The following is a 15,192-nucleotide window of genomic DNA, read 5'->3' as shown; positions in this document are numbered from 1 at the left end:
CACTGCCTCTGAGGCCTTGGATACTGAAAGGCTGTTTCTTTGGATTTGAGAAATTAGAACTAAGGGAAGTAGGACAACCATTGAGAATTATTTAACTCAAAGACAATGATGCTCCTTTTTTGATTACATCCAACATGATATCCTTGGGTTTTGTACACCAAGTGAATTAAGAACAGTTGTGGTTGAGCAAGAAAGGAGAGGATAGATGATTGGGCATAATCATATTGAAAGCCTGAGAAACATAAAGGAGTTGCATGTCCTAATCTTTCCTCCATTCATTTCTCTGCCGATTTAAGCAGATATTTTTTTTTTTTAAGATGCATCGGCTATTGAAATTCTTCCCACTGCAAGTATTTATCTTCCAAGCAGCAGCTCTTTGGTGCATTGAATAATTTGAATGTGATTTGGAGTTGTGTTGTAAATATGTCTGACCATTTTCTATTTGAAATATTGTTTTGCAGACCTTACTTTGAAGGCTTGTCGCACTCCAGCTCTCAGACCGAAATTGGCAGCATCCACAGTTTGAGGAGCCAGACACGAGAGCCACCTAGTCCTGTAAGAAGCTAGCACTGATTTCATCATCCTTAGATATAATTGTGTTCCAGCTGAAACAAGAAGCTTTCTCAACTGAAGTCATGTTAAAAGAACAAGTTGGAGCTGTTTTTGCTTCAAAAAGAACCTGCAATTCTGTTGCACCCCTTTTATAACCATATAACCATTACAGTACGGAAACAGGCCATCTCGGCCCCTCCAGTCCACACCGATTTAAGTAAACTCCTCTAGCCCCACCTACCTGCTCACTGTCAATAACCCTCCAATCCCCTCCCATCCATGCACTCATCCAACCTTCTCTTAAATGACAAAATTGACTGCTGCAACCACCCTCTTCTGGAAGGTCATTCCACTCAGCCACCACTCTCTGAGTGAAGGAGTTTCCCCTCATGTTACTTCTAAACTTTTGCCCCCTAACCCTTAACTTATGACCCCTTGTTCCAATCTCACCTACCCTCAAGGGGAAGAGCCTATTCACATCTACTCTGTCTATCCCCTTCATAATTTTAAATGCAATCCATAAGAGCATACCTCTGCTAATAGCAGGAACCCTTGTTTTGTACACTGACCATTAATGTGACACCTCCTCAAATGCTTTGAGTTTCATTCTAATAGTTCTTCCTCATTATATCTGAGAAGAATCCTGGCAGATTTGTTGAACATGATTTTCCTTTCGGAAAACCACATCGACTTTGTTTGAATACATTCAGCTTCTCTAATGACCAGCTATTTCTTCCTTGGTTATAGACTCCAGCATTTTGCCAACAATATAACTATCTTTTTTTTTAATTCCTTCCTTCTTGAATGAGGCTGTTACATTTACGATTTTGCATCTGCTAGTACCTTTCAGGAACTCAGTGAGTTTTGAAAAATAAATTCAATAAATGGCTGTGGTTTCTCTGCAGCCACTTCTTTTTCAACCCTCTGGTGTGGGCCATTGGGACCTGATTTTAGTCTCATTAGTATGTCCACTGGTAAATCCCTCATGATATTGATAGTTAGGAGTTCTTCCATACTCGATGAAATGAGACTAAATCTTTCATTTATTTGCTGTGGCGTCCAATGTGAAGACTGGAGTAAAACATTAATATAATTTATCTGGCTTTTCCTTGTTTCCCTTTATTAATTCCCAAAGCCTTTGCTCTCTAGGTGTCTCACACTTAGTCTAGTTGTCCTCTTCCTTTTTTTGTATCAGTAGAAGCCCTTACTATTTGTTTTGCGATTACTTTCCCATTTTCCATTGTTTACATATGGAGGGATATAAAAGATTGAAAGAATTTGAATATCATGACAAGGAAAGGAGGTTGCAAAATTTGAAATGTGGGTTCTTCAAAGGAAAGAACTATCAGAGGGGACAAGGGGTGGATTTAGAATGAGAATCAGAATTTATTGCCATGAGCATGTCATGAAATTCATTAGTTTGCGTCAGTATTACAGGTGCTAATATAACTAAATTGCATTTTAAAAATAAACAAATTAGTGCAAAAGAAGAGAAAATGAGGTAATGTCTGTGGTTCATACAGAAACCTGATGGCAGAGGAGAAGAAGCTATTTTTGCACTGCTGGGCATTCGCCTTCAGGCTCCTGTACCACCTCCTTGATGGTAGCTGCGTGATGAGGGTATGGCCTGGGTGGTGAAGGTCCTTGAGGGTAGATGCTACTTTCTTAAGACACAAGCTTCTGTAGATGTCCTCGGAGTGAAGTCTGAAGCCCGTAATGGCACTGGCCAAGTTCACAACTCTCTAATCTTTTCCTGTTCTGTGCATTGGCACCTCCACTCCAGACAGTGATGCAACCAGTCAGAATGCTCTCCACGATACACTCGTACAAATTTGTAAGAGTCCTTAGTGACACATCAAATTTTTTCAAACTCTTTATCAAGTATTGTCACTGCCGAGCCTTCTTAATGATAGCATCAACATTGGGAGGCACCAGGACTGATCTTCAGAGATGTTGACACCCGGGAATTTGAAGGTTTTAATCATTTCCACTGTTGAGCCCTCGATGAAACTGGTCTGTGTTCTCCTGATTTCTCCCGCCTGAAGTCCACAATCAGTTGCTTAGTTTTACTAACTTTGAATGCCAGGTTGTTCTTGTGATACCACTAGCCGATCCATCTCACTGCTGTATGCATCCTCAATGCTGTCTGTGATACTGTCAATGACTGTAATGAATTTAGTAAATCTGTAGATAGCATTTGAATTGTGCCACACAGTCATGGGGATGGAGTGAGTAGAACAGTTGGCTAAGCATACATCCTTGAGGTGCACCTGGGTTGATTGTCAGTGAGGAGGAGGCATACTGACTGTGGTCTTCCGATGAGGAAGTCGAGGATTCAGTTGAGGGGTGGGGGTGGGAGGGTACACAGGCTCAGACTTTGTTGACCAGTACTGAGGGTATGTTGGTGTTGAAAGCAGAGCTGTAGTCGATGAAGAGTAACCTGATATACTTGTGCTGTTGTCTAGGGCTGAGTGGGGGGAGCCAGTGAGATTACATCTGCTATGAAACAATGGTGGCAATAGGTGAATTGCAGTAGGTCTGATCTCTGCTTAGGTACAAGTTAATTCTGGCTTGGGGACAAGTTTTCCAAAGATTGGGGAACCTGGGGCAAAAGTACCTGCTACTGGTGGAATGGAGTGGTGGAGCAATAATGCTGAAAGATCTTACAATCCATGTAATTCCTGTGTCTGAAAAAAGAAATGCATTCAGGTGTAAGTTTCCAAAGGGACTAATGTTTACCCAAGTTAATAAGGCTCTTGAGCAGGGGTGGCCAATCTTTACTGGTTGTGGGGGCCACATACAGAAAAAATATAAGGAGTCATGGGCTAAACAATATTAAGCCTGGATGTTTTAAACCCGTTACACTGCAAGAAAAGCGGTGGTTTTAGACCAGAAAACCCCAGTGTTGTGACGAGGGAGAGCTGCACTGCTGGAGAGTCGTGCAGATGCTATATCACTGGAGGTGTCAGAGGGCTGCCAGACCACTGCGAAGTTGTCTCTCTCTGCAACTGTGCAGGGTGTCTCGTGTGGGGAAGTTGCCCTGCCAAAAAGTCACCTAACTTTGGAATATTGTTGTGCAGTCAGCTGCAGGACGGAGGAAGAACTGGACTGCAGAGAGGTTGAGAGGTGTTGGGGTCCTCTGAAGGAGATTCAAGGTGTGCTGCAGAGATTCAGGTGGCTTTCCAATGAGCAGCCATCAATAGGTTGGGTACAAAGATGGAGGCCTCGCAGACCTGGAACCACCCAATCCGACACCCCCGAGACCCAGATGGAGTGGTGTGTTTGGACTGTCGACAGAGTAGTCAGTGTACCCCAGGATGGCCCAACCCCCTCCACCCCCTCACAGTTCTGGCCAATCTGCGCACAGTAAGATCCCAGAGCTTTACTGCTGCAGATAAATGGCTAACACTTTCTGGCCTCATGGAATATCGTGGTGGTATCACATACCTCTGTGCTTCTCCGCACCTGGCAGCTACAGATTACAGGGAGGCTCGGGGAGACCTACATGGGCTGTTCCTCTCACACGTTTGCCCTCTAAAGACCCTCCCAGCTTCTCATGTCCATATTTGCCATTGCACAGCTGCAATGTCACAGGCTCTGGTTTCACCACACTGTAGTCTCCGGGAGGAGAAAGCTTGCAACAGGAGCAGAGCAGTGTTAGGTCTGCTTTGTTCATGAATGAGTGAGACAAACACCAGACTGAGTCGAAATCAGGGTTCTTTGTTCTTTATTACCGGATTGTAACACTTGCGACCAACAATGTTAGTCGGAGAATGCATTCTGCCGTTATCAGCAAAATGGTGATTTTTTATACCCTTGGATACATGCTTAGAACATCATCATATCATTACTTGTCCAATGACTAAAACTGTTGCTATCCTTTCCCTGCTAGCTTCCTGCCTCTCAATCCATCAATGTCTCTCTTATCTTGTAAGTACAAGGATGCATTCACATCTTGTTACAGCCCTGCACATTCCCATCTCATGATGTTTTACCTTACAGCAGGTAACTGCAGAAATGGGAGTTGGACCTCACTCTTATCACATCCCTCCCTCCCCCCCCCCCCTCCCCCACCCTGCTCATTCCCCAAACATAAAGCAGTTCCTCTCTGCATGAGAGGCCAGTCAGGGAACACCAGCGAACCGTTCAGTTGGGGAAGACGTTGCAGCAGCCTTGGATCTGGCTCCTATCTAGCTGCAGGTCAGCACACAGGAGGTGAAGCCCTGTCTTCCCTTGAGCTGGGTGACCCCACCACAGTTCCAGGAGAATAGCAGAGCTATGACTTCCTGAGCTCAAGACTCTGCCCTCTTAAAAAGAGAAGGAGAACAGGAGAAAACCCCATTTGTGCAGAAAAAGGGAATAGGAAAGAGTGGAGGCTCAAAATGGCAGTGACAATTAGTGTTGAAACTAAGAAGTGCAATGTACATAGTGAAGTGTAATTTATTGTGAAAGGCTGTTCTAATGGGCCACTTAAAAATGGGCAATAGGCTGCAGTTGGCCCACCGGCTTTAGTTTGGCCACCTCTGCTTTTGAGAAAGAGCAGTGAGGGAAAAAAAAATAGATGGGTAGTTCTTTCTAATAAAAAATTGCATCATGCTTTGAATTCCAGCTTTGCTGTAAGATTCTGTGTTGACGTATAGTTTGAGCAGACAATATAGCTATACAGTAATTTGATAATGTACAAGGATTTTGCTGGCAACTTGAAGTATGGTTTGTCTTTATGCAAGTCCAAATTGAAATGCAGGAAAGGACATCAAATGGGTGGGATTAATTAGTATGAGTGCAGAGAACGGACATTTTTTTTGCTAAATCAAACTATTTGTGAATAAAAAAATTCTAGTAGTTTCACTTGACAATAGTTTCCAATAACAAATAATACTATGTGAGTTAGTGGTCCAGCAAAGCATTCATGATATGAAAACTGATCAGATTCATCTCATTAGTTTTCATCTTATGAAAACACACACACACACACACACACACACACACACACACACACACACACACACACACAGTGTGATTATGTATGTATATACTCCAGCTAAAGATCCGAAGTATGAGGTAATGTCTACAAATCAATTAGGAAATTCTGAATTCACCAGAGATGTGGAACGCTATACTGCAAGGAGCTGTTGAGGATAATAGCCTTGATGTATTTGAGGGGAAGCTAGAAGAGCAGATGCAAGAGAAAGGAGTTGGCATTGATCCTGAGAGCTGTATGGTTGGTTTCTGTGTTGTAGTCTCTGTGTGACAAAATTCTTGAAAAGAGCCTGCCAGATTTCAAATGTGGACATACTCTTGAACTACTTCTGATCTGCCAGCAGATGTTGCTGTTGACTAGTTTTAATAACATGTTAAACACCTTCCCATAAGAAGCGGCACCATGGACTTTTGAGATTGTTTGATTATTTCCCGCACATAAATTGAAAGAAAAGCGACTGAAATTTCAGAATCCATGATGAAAGCCATGGACTTAAAATTGGGGCTAGACTGGTTTTCAGGGAAATCAAGCCTTTTACCATTTCCTTTAGTGTGGGAATGAACAATTGAGCTAACCATAAAATTAGCCGTGCATTTCAAGGGTCCTTATTCACACAAAGAAAATCTAGAATAGACAAGCCTAAAAAAAGTCAAAACTAAATCAGAATTCTTTTGGGAAATACAACATTGTAGTAGGCCCTTCTGGCCCATGATGCAGTGTTTGTTTTGCAGAGTAGTGCAAAATGTGATTATTCATCCCAATGTCTGCAGCAGCTTTTTAAGGGCAATCCAGGTAGCGCCAGGACCTTCTGTGTTTGGCACTCCTGTGGAAGACTGGGCTGTTACACTACATTACAGCTGAATTTTATTGCAAGTATTTGTTGTTGTTCTACCTTTAATTTCCCAAGGCACCAAGTGCTATTTTCCAAGACACGAAATCTTAACTCTTCCACATGCATCCTTTTGTAAGCAAATCATGAGGTGAGTGTTTGGGATGAAATAGCTATTGGACAGGTGACATTTAAAATGAGATGTAAAATGTAATATTTTGGAGAAAAGGTAAGAATTAAGTGGTAAAAATTCAAAAGGTGTTATAGTGTTTAAATCACCAAATGTAGAACGGGAAATTTTTAAGGTTGTTTATGAAACTAGCCTTTGAGATTCCAGTTTCCATAGATGGTGCAACATTTTAAAACAGAATGGCAAGGTGAGCATAGCTGTTAATGTAATGGTATTACAATGCCATCAACTCAAGTTCAAATCCGGTGCTGACGGTAATACATTTTTATGTTTTACCTGTATCTGGGTGGGTTTTCACTGAGTGCTCTGGTTTTCTCCCACCCTCCAAAATCATGCAGGATTTTAATTTGTGTGGCATGAGCTCATGGGCTGGTAGGACCTGTTACTGTGCTGTATATCTAAATTAAATTAATAAATTAAATTAAACATCAAAATTGTTGGTTGTGACATGAGGATATTGTAAGCAGCTTTGAACGTTCTGTTTTTATGAAATAGATCAATGCCACGAAAAAGGCGCCAAAAATCTTTGCTGAGAGGAAGCCAAAAAAGTTGGGTTTTCACTGGGAGAAATTGACCACTGGCTTGGTTCACTGGAATCCAGGGAATTCATTGTTTTAATTGTGTTTATTTTTGTGGTCAGTTTTCATTATCAAATCTGCAGCAACTCATATGACTCAGAGTGAGTAGTTTATTATTCTGGAAACAATTTTCCCAGCAGGTTGTCAGAAAATTGTTGAGGAAACAGATTTCCCACAGATTACAGAAAAGTGCAATGTGTGGAGGATGATTGTAAATAATTTATGTTCATAAAATCTGCCTAGTTGTGCAATTGCCTATTTTGAAGTTTGAATGATCCTGTCATCTTCAGCCAGGCTGATTTTATGCAGGCTTTTTTTTTTGAGAAGAGAAATGGGATAGAACTATTTTCTTTAGTTACCAGGTCAGTAACTACATTGGGATTTAAAATAGAAAGGCAATGCAAAAGGTTAGAAATTGTTTTCATACTGAAGAAGTTCCGTGCTTGAAAGAGTGAGAGAAGTAGAATTGACAGCAGCCGTTATGAGGGTCATGAATAAATATCGAACAAGTTAAAACGGGATGAATAATGGGCCTTTCAGTTTTTGCAGTGATAAATTGACTTAAGGACCTCCTCTTGTACTAAAAGACTTTGACTTAATTATTTCCAAAATACTACTGATCTTCTGAGGAGAACATTCTGGCTTTTGTCATGTTATATTCTATATGCCTGTTTTCAAATGAACCCAAGCATCATACACCAGGCATCAAACACCACCAAATGGCCTGACTGTGTTTTCATTTGTCACCAGAAACTGCTAAATACCCCTTTAGTCTACTAAAATCTATTGGAGGGGGGGGTTGGGCTTGTGGTCCAGAAGAACATTTTACCATCTTTTATCTTGAAATTAAATTAAAAATTAATAAATTCAAATTAATGTCAAAAATCTTGGCTAAAATGTAGGTCCCTTGAAAGATGAGAAGGGGGAATTAAAAGTGGGTGGGTAATGTGGAAATGTTGGGACCAAGGAAAACTGCCTCAGGATCTTCGTGATGCCACCATCATCACCCTGTACAAAAACAAAGGCAAGAAATCAGACTGCTCAAACTACAGGGGAATCACGTTGCTCTCCATTGCAGGCAAAATCTTCGCTAGGATTCTATTAAATAGAATAATACCTAGTGTCGCCGAGAATATTCTCCCAGAATCACAGTGCGGCTTTCGCGCAAACAGAGGAACTACTGACATGGTCTTTGCCCTCAGACAGCTCCAAGAAAAGTGCAGAGAACAAAACAAAGGACTCTACATCACCTTTGTTGACCTCACCAAAGCCTTCGACACCGTGAGCAGGAAAGGGCTTTGGCAAATACTAGAGCGCATCGGATGTCCCCCAAAGTTCCTCAACATGATTATCCAACTGCACGAAAACCAACAAGGTCGGGTCAGTTACAGCAATGAGCTCTCTGAACCCTTCTCCATTAACAATGGCGTGAAGCAAGGCTGTGTTCTCGCACCAACCCTCTTTTCAATCTTCTTCAGCATGATGCTGAACCAAGCCATGAAAGACCCCAACAATGAAGACGCTGTTTACATCCGGTACCGCACGGATGGCAGTCTCTTCAATCTGAGGCGCCTGCAAGCTCACACCAAGACACAAGAGAAACTTGTGCAGACGATGCCGCTTTAGTTGCCCATTCAGAGCCAGCTCTTCAGCGCTTGACGTCCTGCTTTGCGGAAACTGCCAAAATGTTTGGCCTGGAAGTCAGCCTGAAGAAAACTGAGGTCCTCCATCAGCCAGCTCCCCACCATGACTACCAGCCCCCCCACATCTCCATCGGGCACACAAAACTCAAAACGGTCAACCAGTTTACCTATCTCGGCTGCACCATTTCATCAGATGCAAGGATCGACAATGAGATAGACAACAGACTCGCCAAGGCAAATAGCGCCTTTGGAAGACTACACAAAAGAGTCTGGAAAAACAACCAACTGAAAAACCTCACAAAGATAAGCGTATACAGAGCCGTTGTCATACCCACACTCCTGTTCGGCTCCGAATCATGGGTCCTCTACCGGTACCACCTACGGCTCCTAGAACGCTTCCACCAGCGTTGTCTCCGCTCCATCCTCAACATCCATTGGAGCGCTTTCATCCCTAACGTCGAAGTACTCGAGATAGCAGAGGTCGACAGCATCGAGTCCACGCTGCTGAAGATCCAGCTGCGCTGGATGGGTCACGTCTCCAGAATGGAGGACCATCGCCTTCCCAAGATCGTGTTATATGGCGAGCTCTCCACTGGCCACCGTGACAGAGGTGCACCAAAGAAAAGGTACAAGGACTGCCTAAAGAAATCTCTTGGTGCCTGCCACATTGACCACCGCCAGTGGGCTGATAACGCCTCAAACCGTGTATCTTGGCACCTCACAGTTTGGCGGGCAGCAACCTCCTTTGAAGAAGACTGCAGAGCCCACCTCACTGACAAAAGGCAAAGGAGGAAAAACCCAACACCCAACCCCAACCAACCAATTTTCCCCTGCAACCGCTGCAACCGTGTCTGCCTGTCCCGCATCGGACTTGTCAGCCACAAGTGAGCCTGCAGCTGACGTGGACTTTTTACCCCCTCCATAAATCTTCGTCCGCGAAGCCAAGCCAAAGAAAGAAGAATGTGGAAATGGCCAAGTCCTTGTACGACTAAGTTATCAGTCTTCACAGTAGAAGACTAGTCTAACATGCCAAAGAGAGATGTTGAGGACCTCAATACAATTGCCATCACTGAAGAGCTAACTAATTCTAAGAAAACTATTGGGTCTAAAGGTAGACAAGTCCCTGGGTCCTGATAAATACTTCCATCAGTGTACTGAAAGAAATGTAGAAGATATAGTAGAGGTGTTTGTGGTAATTAATCAAAATTTACAGTAGATTGGAAGACAACAAATGTCAAGACTAGACAAAAAAGGATGTTGGCAGAAGACGGGTAACTTGTAAGTTATTTAGCTGAAGTCTGTCACTGCAAAATGCTTGAAGCTATCCTTGAGAAAGAAATGGAGAGATCTCTGGATAGAAATCAATCCATCAGACAGATGTATTCAGGAAGGGAAGGTTGTGTTTAACAGACTTCACTGATGATAGAGTGAACGGTGTGGATGGAAGCCAACAAGTGGATGTTATAAACTTGGATTTCGAGAATGTGTTTGATAGGGTGCCATATAAAAGACCTTTCCATAAGATGTTAATGCACAGAGTTGGGGGTAATTTATTACCATGGACAGAGCATTGGTTGACAAATAGAAGACAGAGAGTTGGGATAAATGGGTGCTTTTCTGGTTGGCACCCCATGGTGAGTGGAATGCTCCAGAGTTCAATGCTAGGTACACAACTGCTTACAGTGTACACAAATGATTTGGAAGAGGGTACTGAGTGCAGTGTATCAAAGGTTGCTGACGAGCAGAACAGTGACTTATTCAGAAGATGTTCAGAGTCTTCAGAGATTTAAAAAGGTTAAGCAAGTGGGCTGTTGGCAGATGAATACAATGTTGGTAAATGTGAGATCATCTACTTTTGAAGAAAAAAAATCGATCAGATTATTATTTAAATGGTGAACGATTGCAGCATTCTGTTGTGTGAAAGGACGTGAAGTGCTGGTGCATGAAGTTACTTTGTCGATGCAACAATTAATGAAGGCAAATGGAATGTTGGCCGTCTGTGCTAAATGTATTGAATTTAAGAGCAGAGGGGTTCTGCTGCAATTGTACAGGAACAGATACTCCTGGAATTGTGTGTGCAGTTCTGGTCTCCTCATTTGAGAAAGAGTCTACTGGCTTTGGACGTGGTACAGACGTGGTTCATCAGATGGATTCCAGAGTTGAGGGGTTTAGAACATGAGAGATGGAGTTGCCTGAGACCGTACTTGCTGGAATTCAGAAAAATGAGATGTCATTTTATAAAAACATAAAATTATGAAAAAATAATTAAGATTGAGACAGAGGATGTTGTTTCCACTACCTGAGATTAGAACCGGAGGATATAGCTTCGATTTGGTGGTGAAGATTTAGGATGGAGATGAGGAGGACCAGCTTTTCCCAGAGAGTATTAATCAAGAATTTTCTGCATTAGAGGATTCCTCAATTAATATGCTGAACACACAGATAGATTTTGCATTGTAAGGAAATTGACAGTAATGGGGGAAAAAGCAGGTAGGTAAAGCCAGATCAGTTATAATCTTCTTAAGTGGCAGAGCAGGCTAGTTGGGTGAGGTAGCTGACTCCTGCTCCTATTTCTTATGCTGTTATGTTCTAAACTTTGTTAGTTCTGGCTGGTGATTCTGTTCCCTCCATCCTAAAGATTTTGTTTAGATTTTAAACAACTGCAAGTTCCTCCTGATGACTATAAACTTAACTGACTAGCTCACTAAGTGGTTATGCTCAATTGCAGAAACCTAAGTGCAGACCAAATTGATAAGCAAGTGGCTGCCTGGCAAGACAAGCCAGAAGGAATAACAAGTATTTTTACTTTGTCTTCTTCCCTGTTAATGATCAGCCCCAGGCAGTCCATGAGGCTAATGTGGATTTCTTGGGTAAAGTTGAGTGACTTTTTCAAAGTTAGAATGCAGGAAGTGTCAGTTTTATACATCAATTTGTTCCTTCCGGCCCCACGGACCCAAAATGAAAGGAAAGGTTTAGCATTCCAAGGAATCCATGTTGGTTCTAACCAGGCCAGCTCACCGAGCTGCCTCTGGACATTTTACTTTGTGGCCGGCTATGATTGCTTGGACTTGTATTTCCTTGTTATTAAAACTGATACCTGTTTAATAAGTTTGAAGTGCACATCTTTTTCAAAACTTGAATGCCTCATTAAAATGTTTCAATTGGACATGTCAAATTGTGACTGCACAACAGTAAAATTAATAATGTATAGTCATCTATTGTTATACTTGTCATAATTGTGCTGAGAGGTTGCTGTGATTCCTTTTCTAAGGATTAGCAGATGCAGTTCAAACATTTAAAAGGCATTTTGACAAAAAATGGAAGGATGTGACCAATTGCGATTGGTATCAATACTGTAAGCCCCACAATAGGTGTGGACAAGATGGGCTGAAAGGGTATTTCTGTGCTGTATGATTATATGATTGCACCCCAAATAAACACTGAAACTCACAAACAAGATTTGTATAAAACTTCACAAATAAGATTCTGATCTCTGTTTTGGCTGTGAACTTTTGTGAGCAGTACATCATTTAAAAACTGAATGGTGTAAAATACAGCTGGAAACTGTCAATCAACTTGTGGCCTAATTTACTGACAGATTGCATGGCTTCTTATTTAGATGAAATATTGGCCACTTTGGAAGCATATAATGATATCTGAGAATTCTTTTGGACTCCCCACCATCTTTCCCACGTTGTGTTCTTCCCCACTGTCCCATTATAGGTTTTTGTGTGATTGACCAACTGTGTTCTTCTGCTTCGTACAGATAGATATGCCTGAAAAGCTCAAAAACTCTCCAAGCAAATTTCACATCCACAACATTTCTGATATGTCATCAGCTGTGAGTATTGAGCATGTGTGTTTCAAGACCCCCACATTGACTCCTGCCATCAGTTGAAATTTAAAGGAATGCTGAGAATGGGCACAGAATTTTACGTACAAGAAGCAGTCCATTGGGCCAGTTTGATCCAATGAGATCTTTGCTGAAATTAGATTTTTTTTTAACCTATAACATGGTACTCCAAAGCCTTCCTGAAATCCCTGTAGACTGTTTAATATCATCCCTCTTATTACTTCCTCTAAAAATTCAGCCAGTCAGACACACTCCTTCCTTCAAAAATTCATGCTGACTGTCCCTGTTTAATTTTTGCCTCTTCAAATTATGCTCAGAATTTTTTTCCACTTGCCTTTGGCTGCTAGGTTTATCCCTTTCTCCCATGTTAAATAGTAATCTTTTGGTACAGCCGAAAGCAATTGCGGGCAAATTATTTCCACCCAGCTGCTTTTAGGCGCCCTGGGACAGATATTGTTGAAATCTAGTGCTCTATCTACTCTTCAAACTGTTGGATTCTTAAGCTTGTCATTTGTAGTAATTTCATAGTTTTGTTTTTAAATAAGATGTGTCTATAATCTCGCATTAAATTGGATGCAAACCTGTCATTTAGAACTATTATAAGTCTTTGGTTGACTCATTCTGTTGTTTTGGCTTTCATAGGCCTCAGCCTTGCTCTTTGCCTTTTATTTCACAAAACATCACATTTTTCTCATGCGCTCTTTTTGCTTTTCTAAATGTCACCATTGCATTTGTTATACTTCTGCATTTCTGGTGTGTTGAACACTTGATATTGGAATAAGCTTGCTGTCCTTGCCTCGTTCTTTCTTTTGTGGTGACCAAATATGGAAGCTTGCCCATCTTGAGAACGCATTTGTTTTGAATGCTCACTCTCTTCCTTGATTGCTTCTGACTACTCTACCTTCAAATAGCTGTTTCAAGTCCACCTTTACTGAATCACCTCAGCCCCCTAAAAGTGATTTCCCCAATTAAAACTTTAATTCCTAATTTTTTTCCCTTCTCAAATCAAATTGTGCTGGTTGCTTCAAACGCTCTCCACTTTACTCCTTTCCATTTGACTATCTTAAACAAGTGATGTAGCACAATGGGTAAATTACTAGACAAGCACTCCAGGAAACTGAAACATTGAGCTGGAGATGTTAGTTTACTTGAATTTAATTCCCTAGCTGCCATGGTGGGATTTAATCAAATAAATGTACAATAAAAAATATTGTGTGACCATGAAACTATTTTCTTTCTTTGGCTTGGCTTCGCGGATGAAGATTTATGGAGGGGTATGTCCACGTCTGCTGCAGGCTCGTTGGTGACTGACAAGTCCGATGCGGGACAGGCAGGCACGGTTGCAGCGGTTGCAAGGGAAAATTGGTGGGTTGGGTGTTGGGTTTTTCCTCCTTTGTCTTTTGTCAGTGAGGTGGGCTCTGCGATCTTCAAAGGAGGTGCTGCCTGCCAAACTGTGAGGCGCCAAGATGCATGGTTGGAGGCGATATCAGCCCACTGGTGGTGGTCAAAGTGGCAGGCACCAAGAGATTTCTTTAAGCAGTCCTTGTACCTCTTCTTTGATGCACCTCTGTCTCAGTGGCCAGTGGAGAGCGTGCCATAGAACACGATCTTGGGAAGGCAATGGTCCTCCATTCTGGAGGACCACCCAGCACAGTTGAGTCTTCAACAGCATGGATTCGATGCTTACGGACTCTGCCAGCTCGAGTACTTCGATGTTGGTGATGAAGTCATTCCAATGAATGTTGAGGATGGAGCGGAGACAGCACTGATGGAAGTGTTCTAGGAGCCGTAGGTGATGCCGGTAGAGGACCCATGATTCGGAGCCGAACAGGAACGTGGGTATGACAGCGGCTCTGTACACGCTGATCTTTGTGTGTTTCTTCAGGTGGTTGTTTTTCCAGACTCTTTTGTGTAGTCTTCCAAAGGCGCTATTTGCCTTGGCGAGTCTGTTGTCTATCTCTTTGTCTATCCTTGCATCAGATGAAATGGTGCAGCCGAGGTAAGTAAACTGGTTGACCGTTTTGAGTTCTGTATGCCCGATGGAGATGTGGGGGGGCTGGTGGTCATGGTGGGGAGCTGGCTGATGGAGGACCTCAGTTTTCTTCAGGCTGACTTCCAGGCCAAACATTTTGGCAGTTTCCGCAAAACAGGATGACATGCGCTGGAGAGCTGGCTCTGAATGGGCAACTAAAGTGGCATCGTCTGCAAAGAGTAGTTCAAGGACAAGTTGCTCTTGTGTCTTGGTGTGAGCTTGCAGGCGCCTCAGATTGAAGAGACTGCCATCCGTGCGGTACCGGATGTAAACACCATCTTCATTGTTGAGGTCTTTCATGGCTTGTTTCAGCATCATGCTGAAGAAGATAGTAAAGAGGGTTGGTGTGAAGACGCAGCCTTGCTTCACGCCGTTGTCAATGGAGAAGGGTTCAGAGAGCTCATTGCTGTATCTGACCTGACCTTGTTGGTTTTCGTCCAGTTGGATAACCATGTTGAGGTACTTGGGGGGGCATCCGAGGCGCTCTAGTATTTGCCAGAGCCCTTTCCTGCTCACGGTGTCAAAGGCTTTGGT

At 42.5% G+C, this 15,192-nt stretch overlaps 1 protein-coding gene across 9 annotated transcripts in view; it reads left to right on the top strand.

Moving 5' to 3' along the window:
* Positions 1 to 15,192, top strand: part of LOC138753762 (phosphofurin acidic cluster sorting protein 2-like) — a 301,705-nt gene that overhangs the window by 223,281 nt on the left and 63,232 nt on the right. For 8 of the 9 annotated variants that reach the window (XM_069917135.1, XM_069917136.1, XM_069917134.1 and 5 more), the window contains 2 exons: positions 462 to 555; positions 12,540 to 12,614. In XM_069917135.1, the coding sequence (XP_069773236.1) occupies positions 462 to 555; positions 12,540 to 12,614 (169 nt within the window). The remainder of the gene's footprint in view (positions 1 to 461; positions 556 to 12,539; positions 12,615 to 15,192) is intronic. The other variant, XM_069917139.1, reaches the window with a different exon arrangement.

Source organism: Narcine bancroftii, chromosome 2 (assembly GCF_036971445.1).
Source record: "Narcine bancroftii isolate sNarBan1 chromosome 2, sNarBan1.hap1, whole genome shotgun sequence".
Taxonomy (NCBI): domain Eukaryota; kingdom Metazoa; phylum Chordata; class Chondrichthyes; order Torpediniformes; family Narcinidae; genus Narcine; species Narcine bancroftii.
Note: the sequence above shows the minus strand (reverse complement) of the source record. Positions and strands in the feature narration are given on the sequence as shown.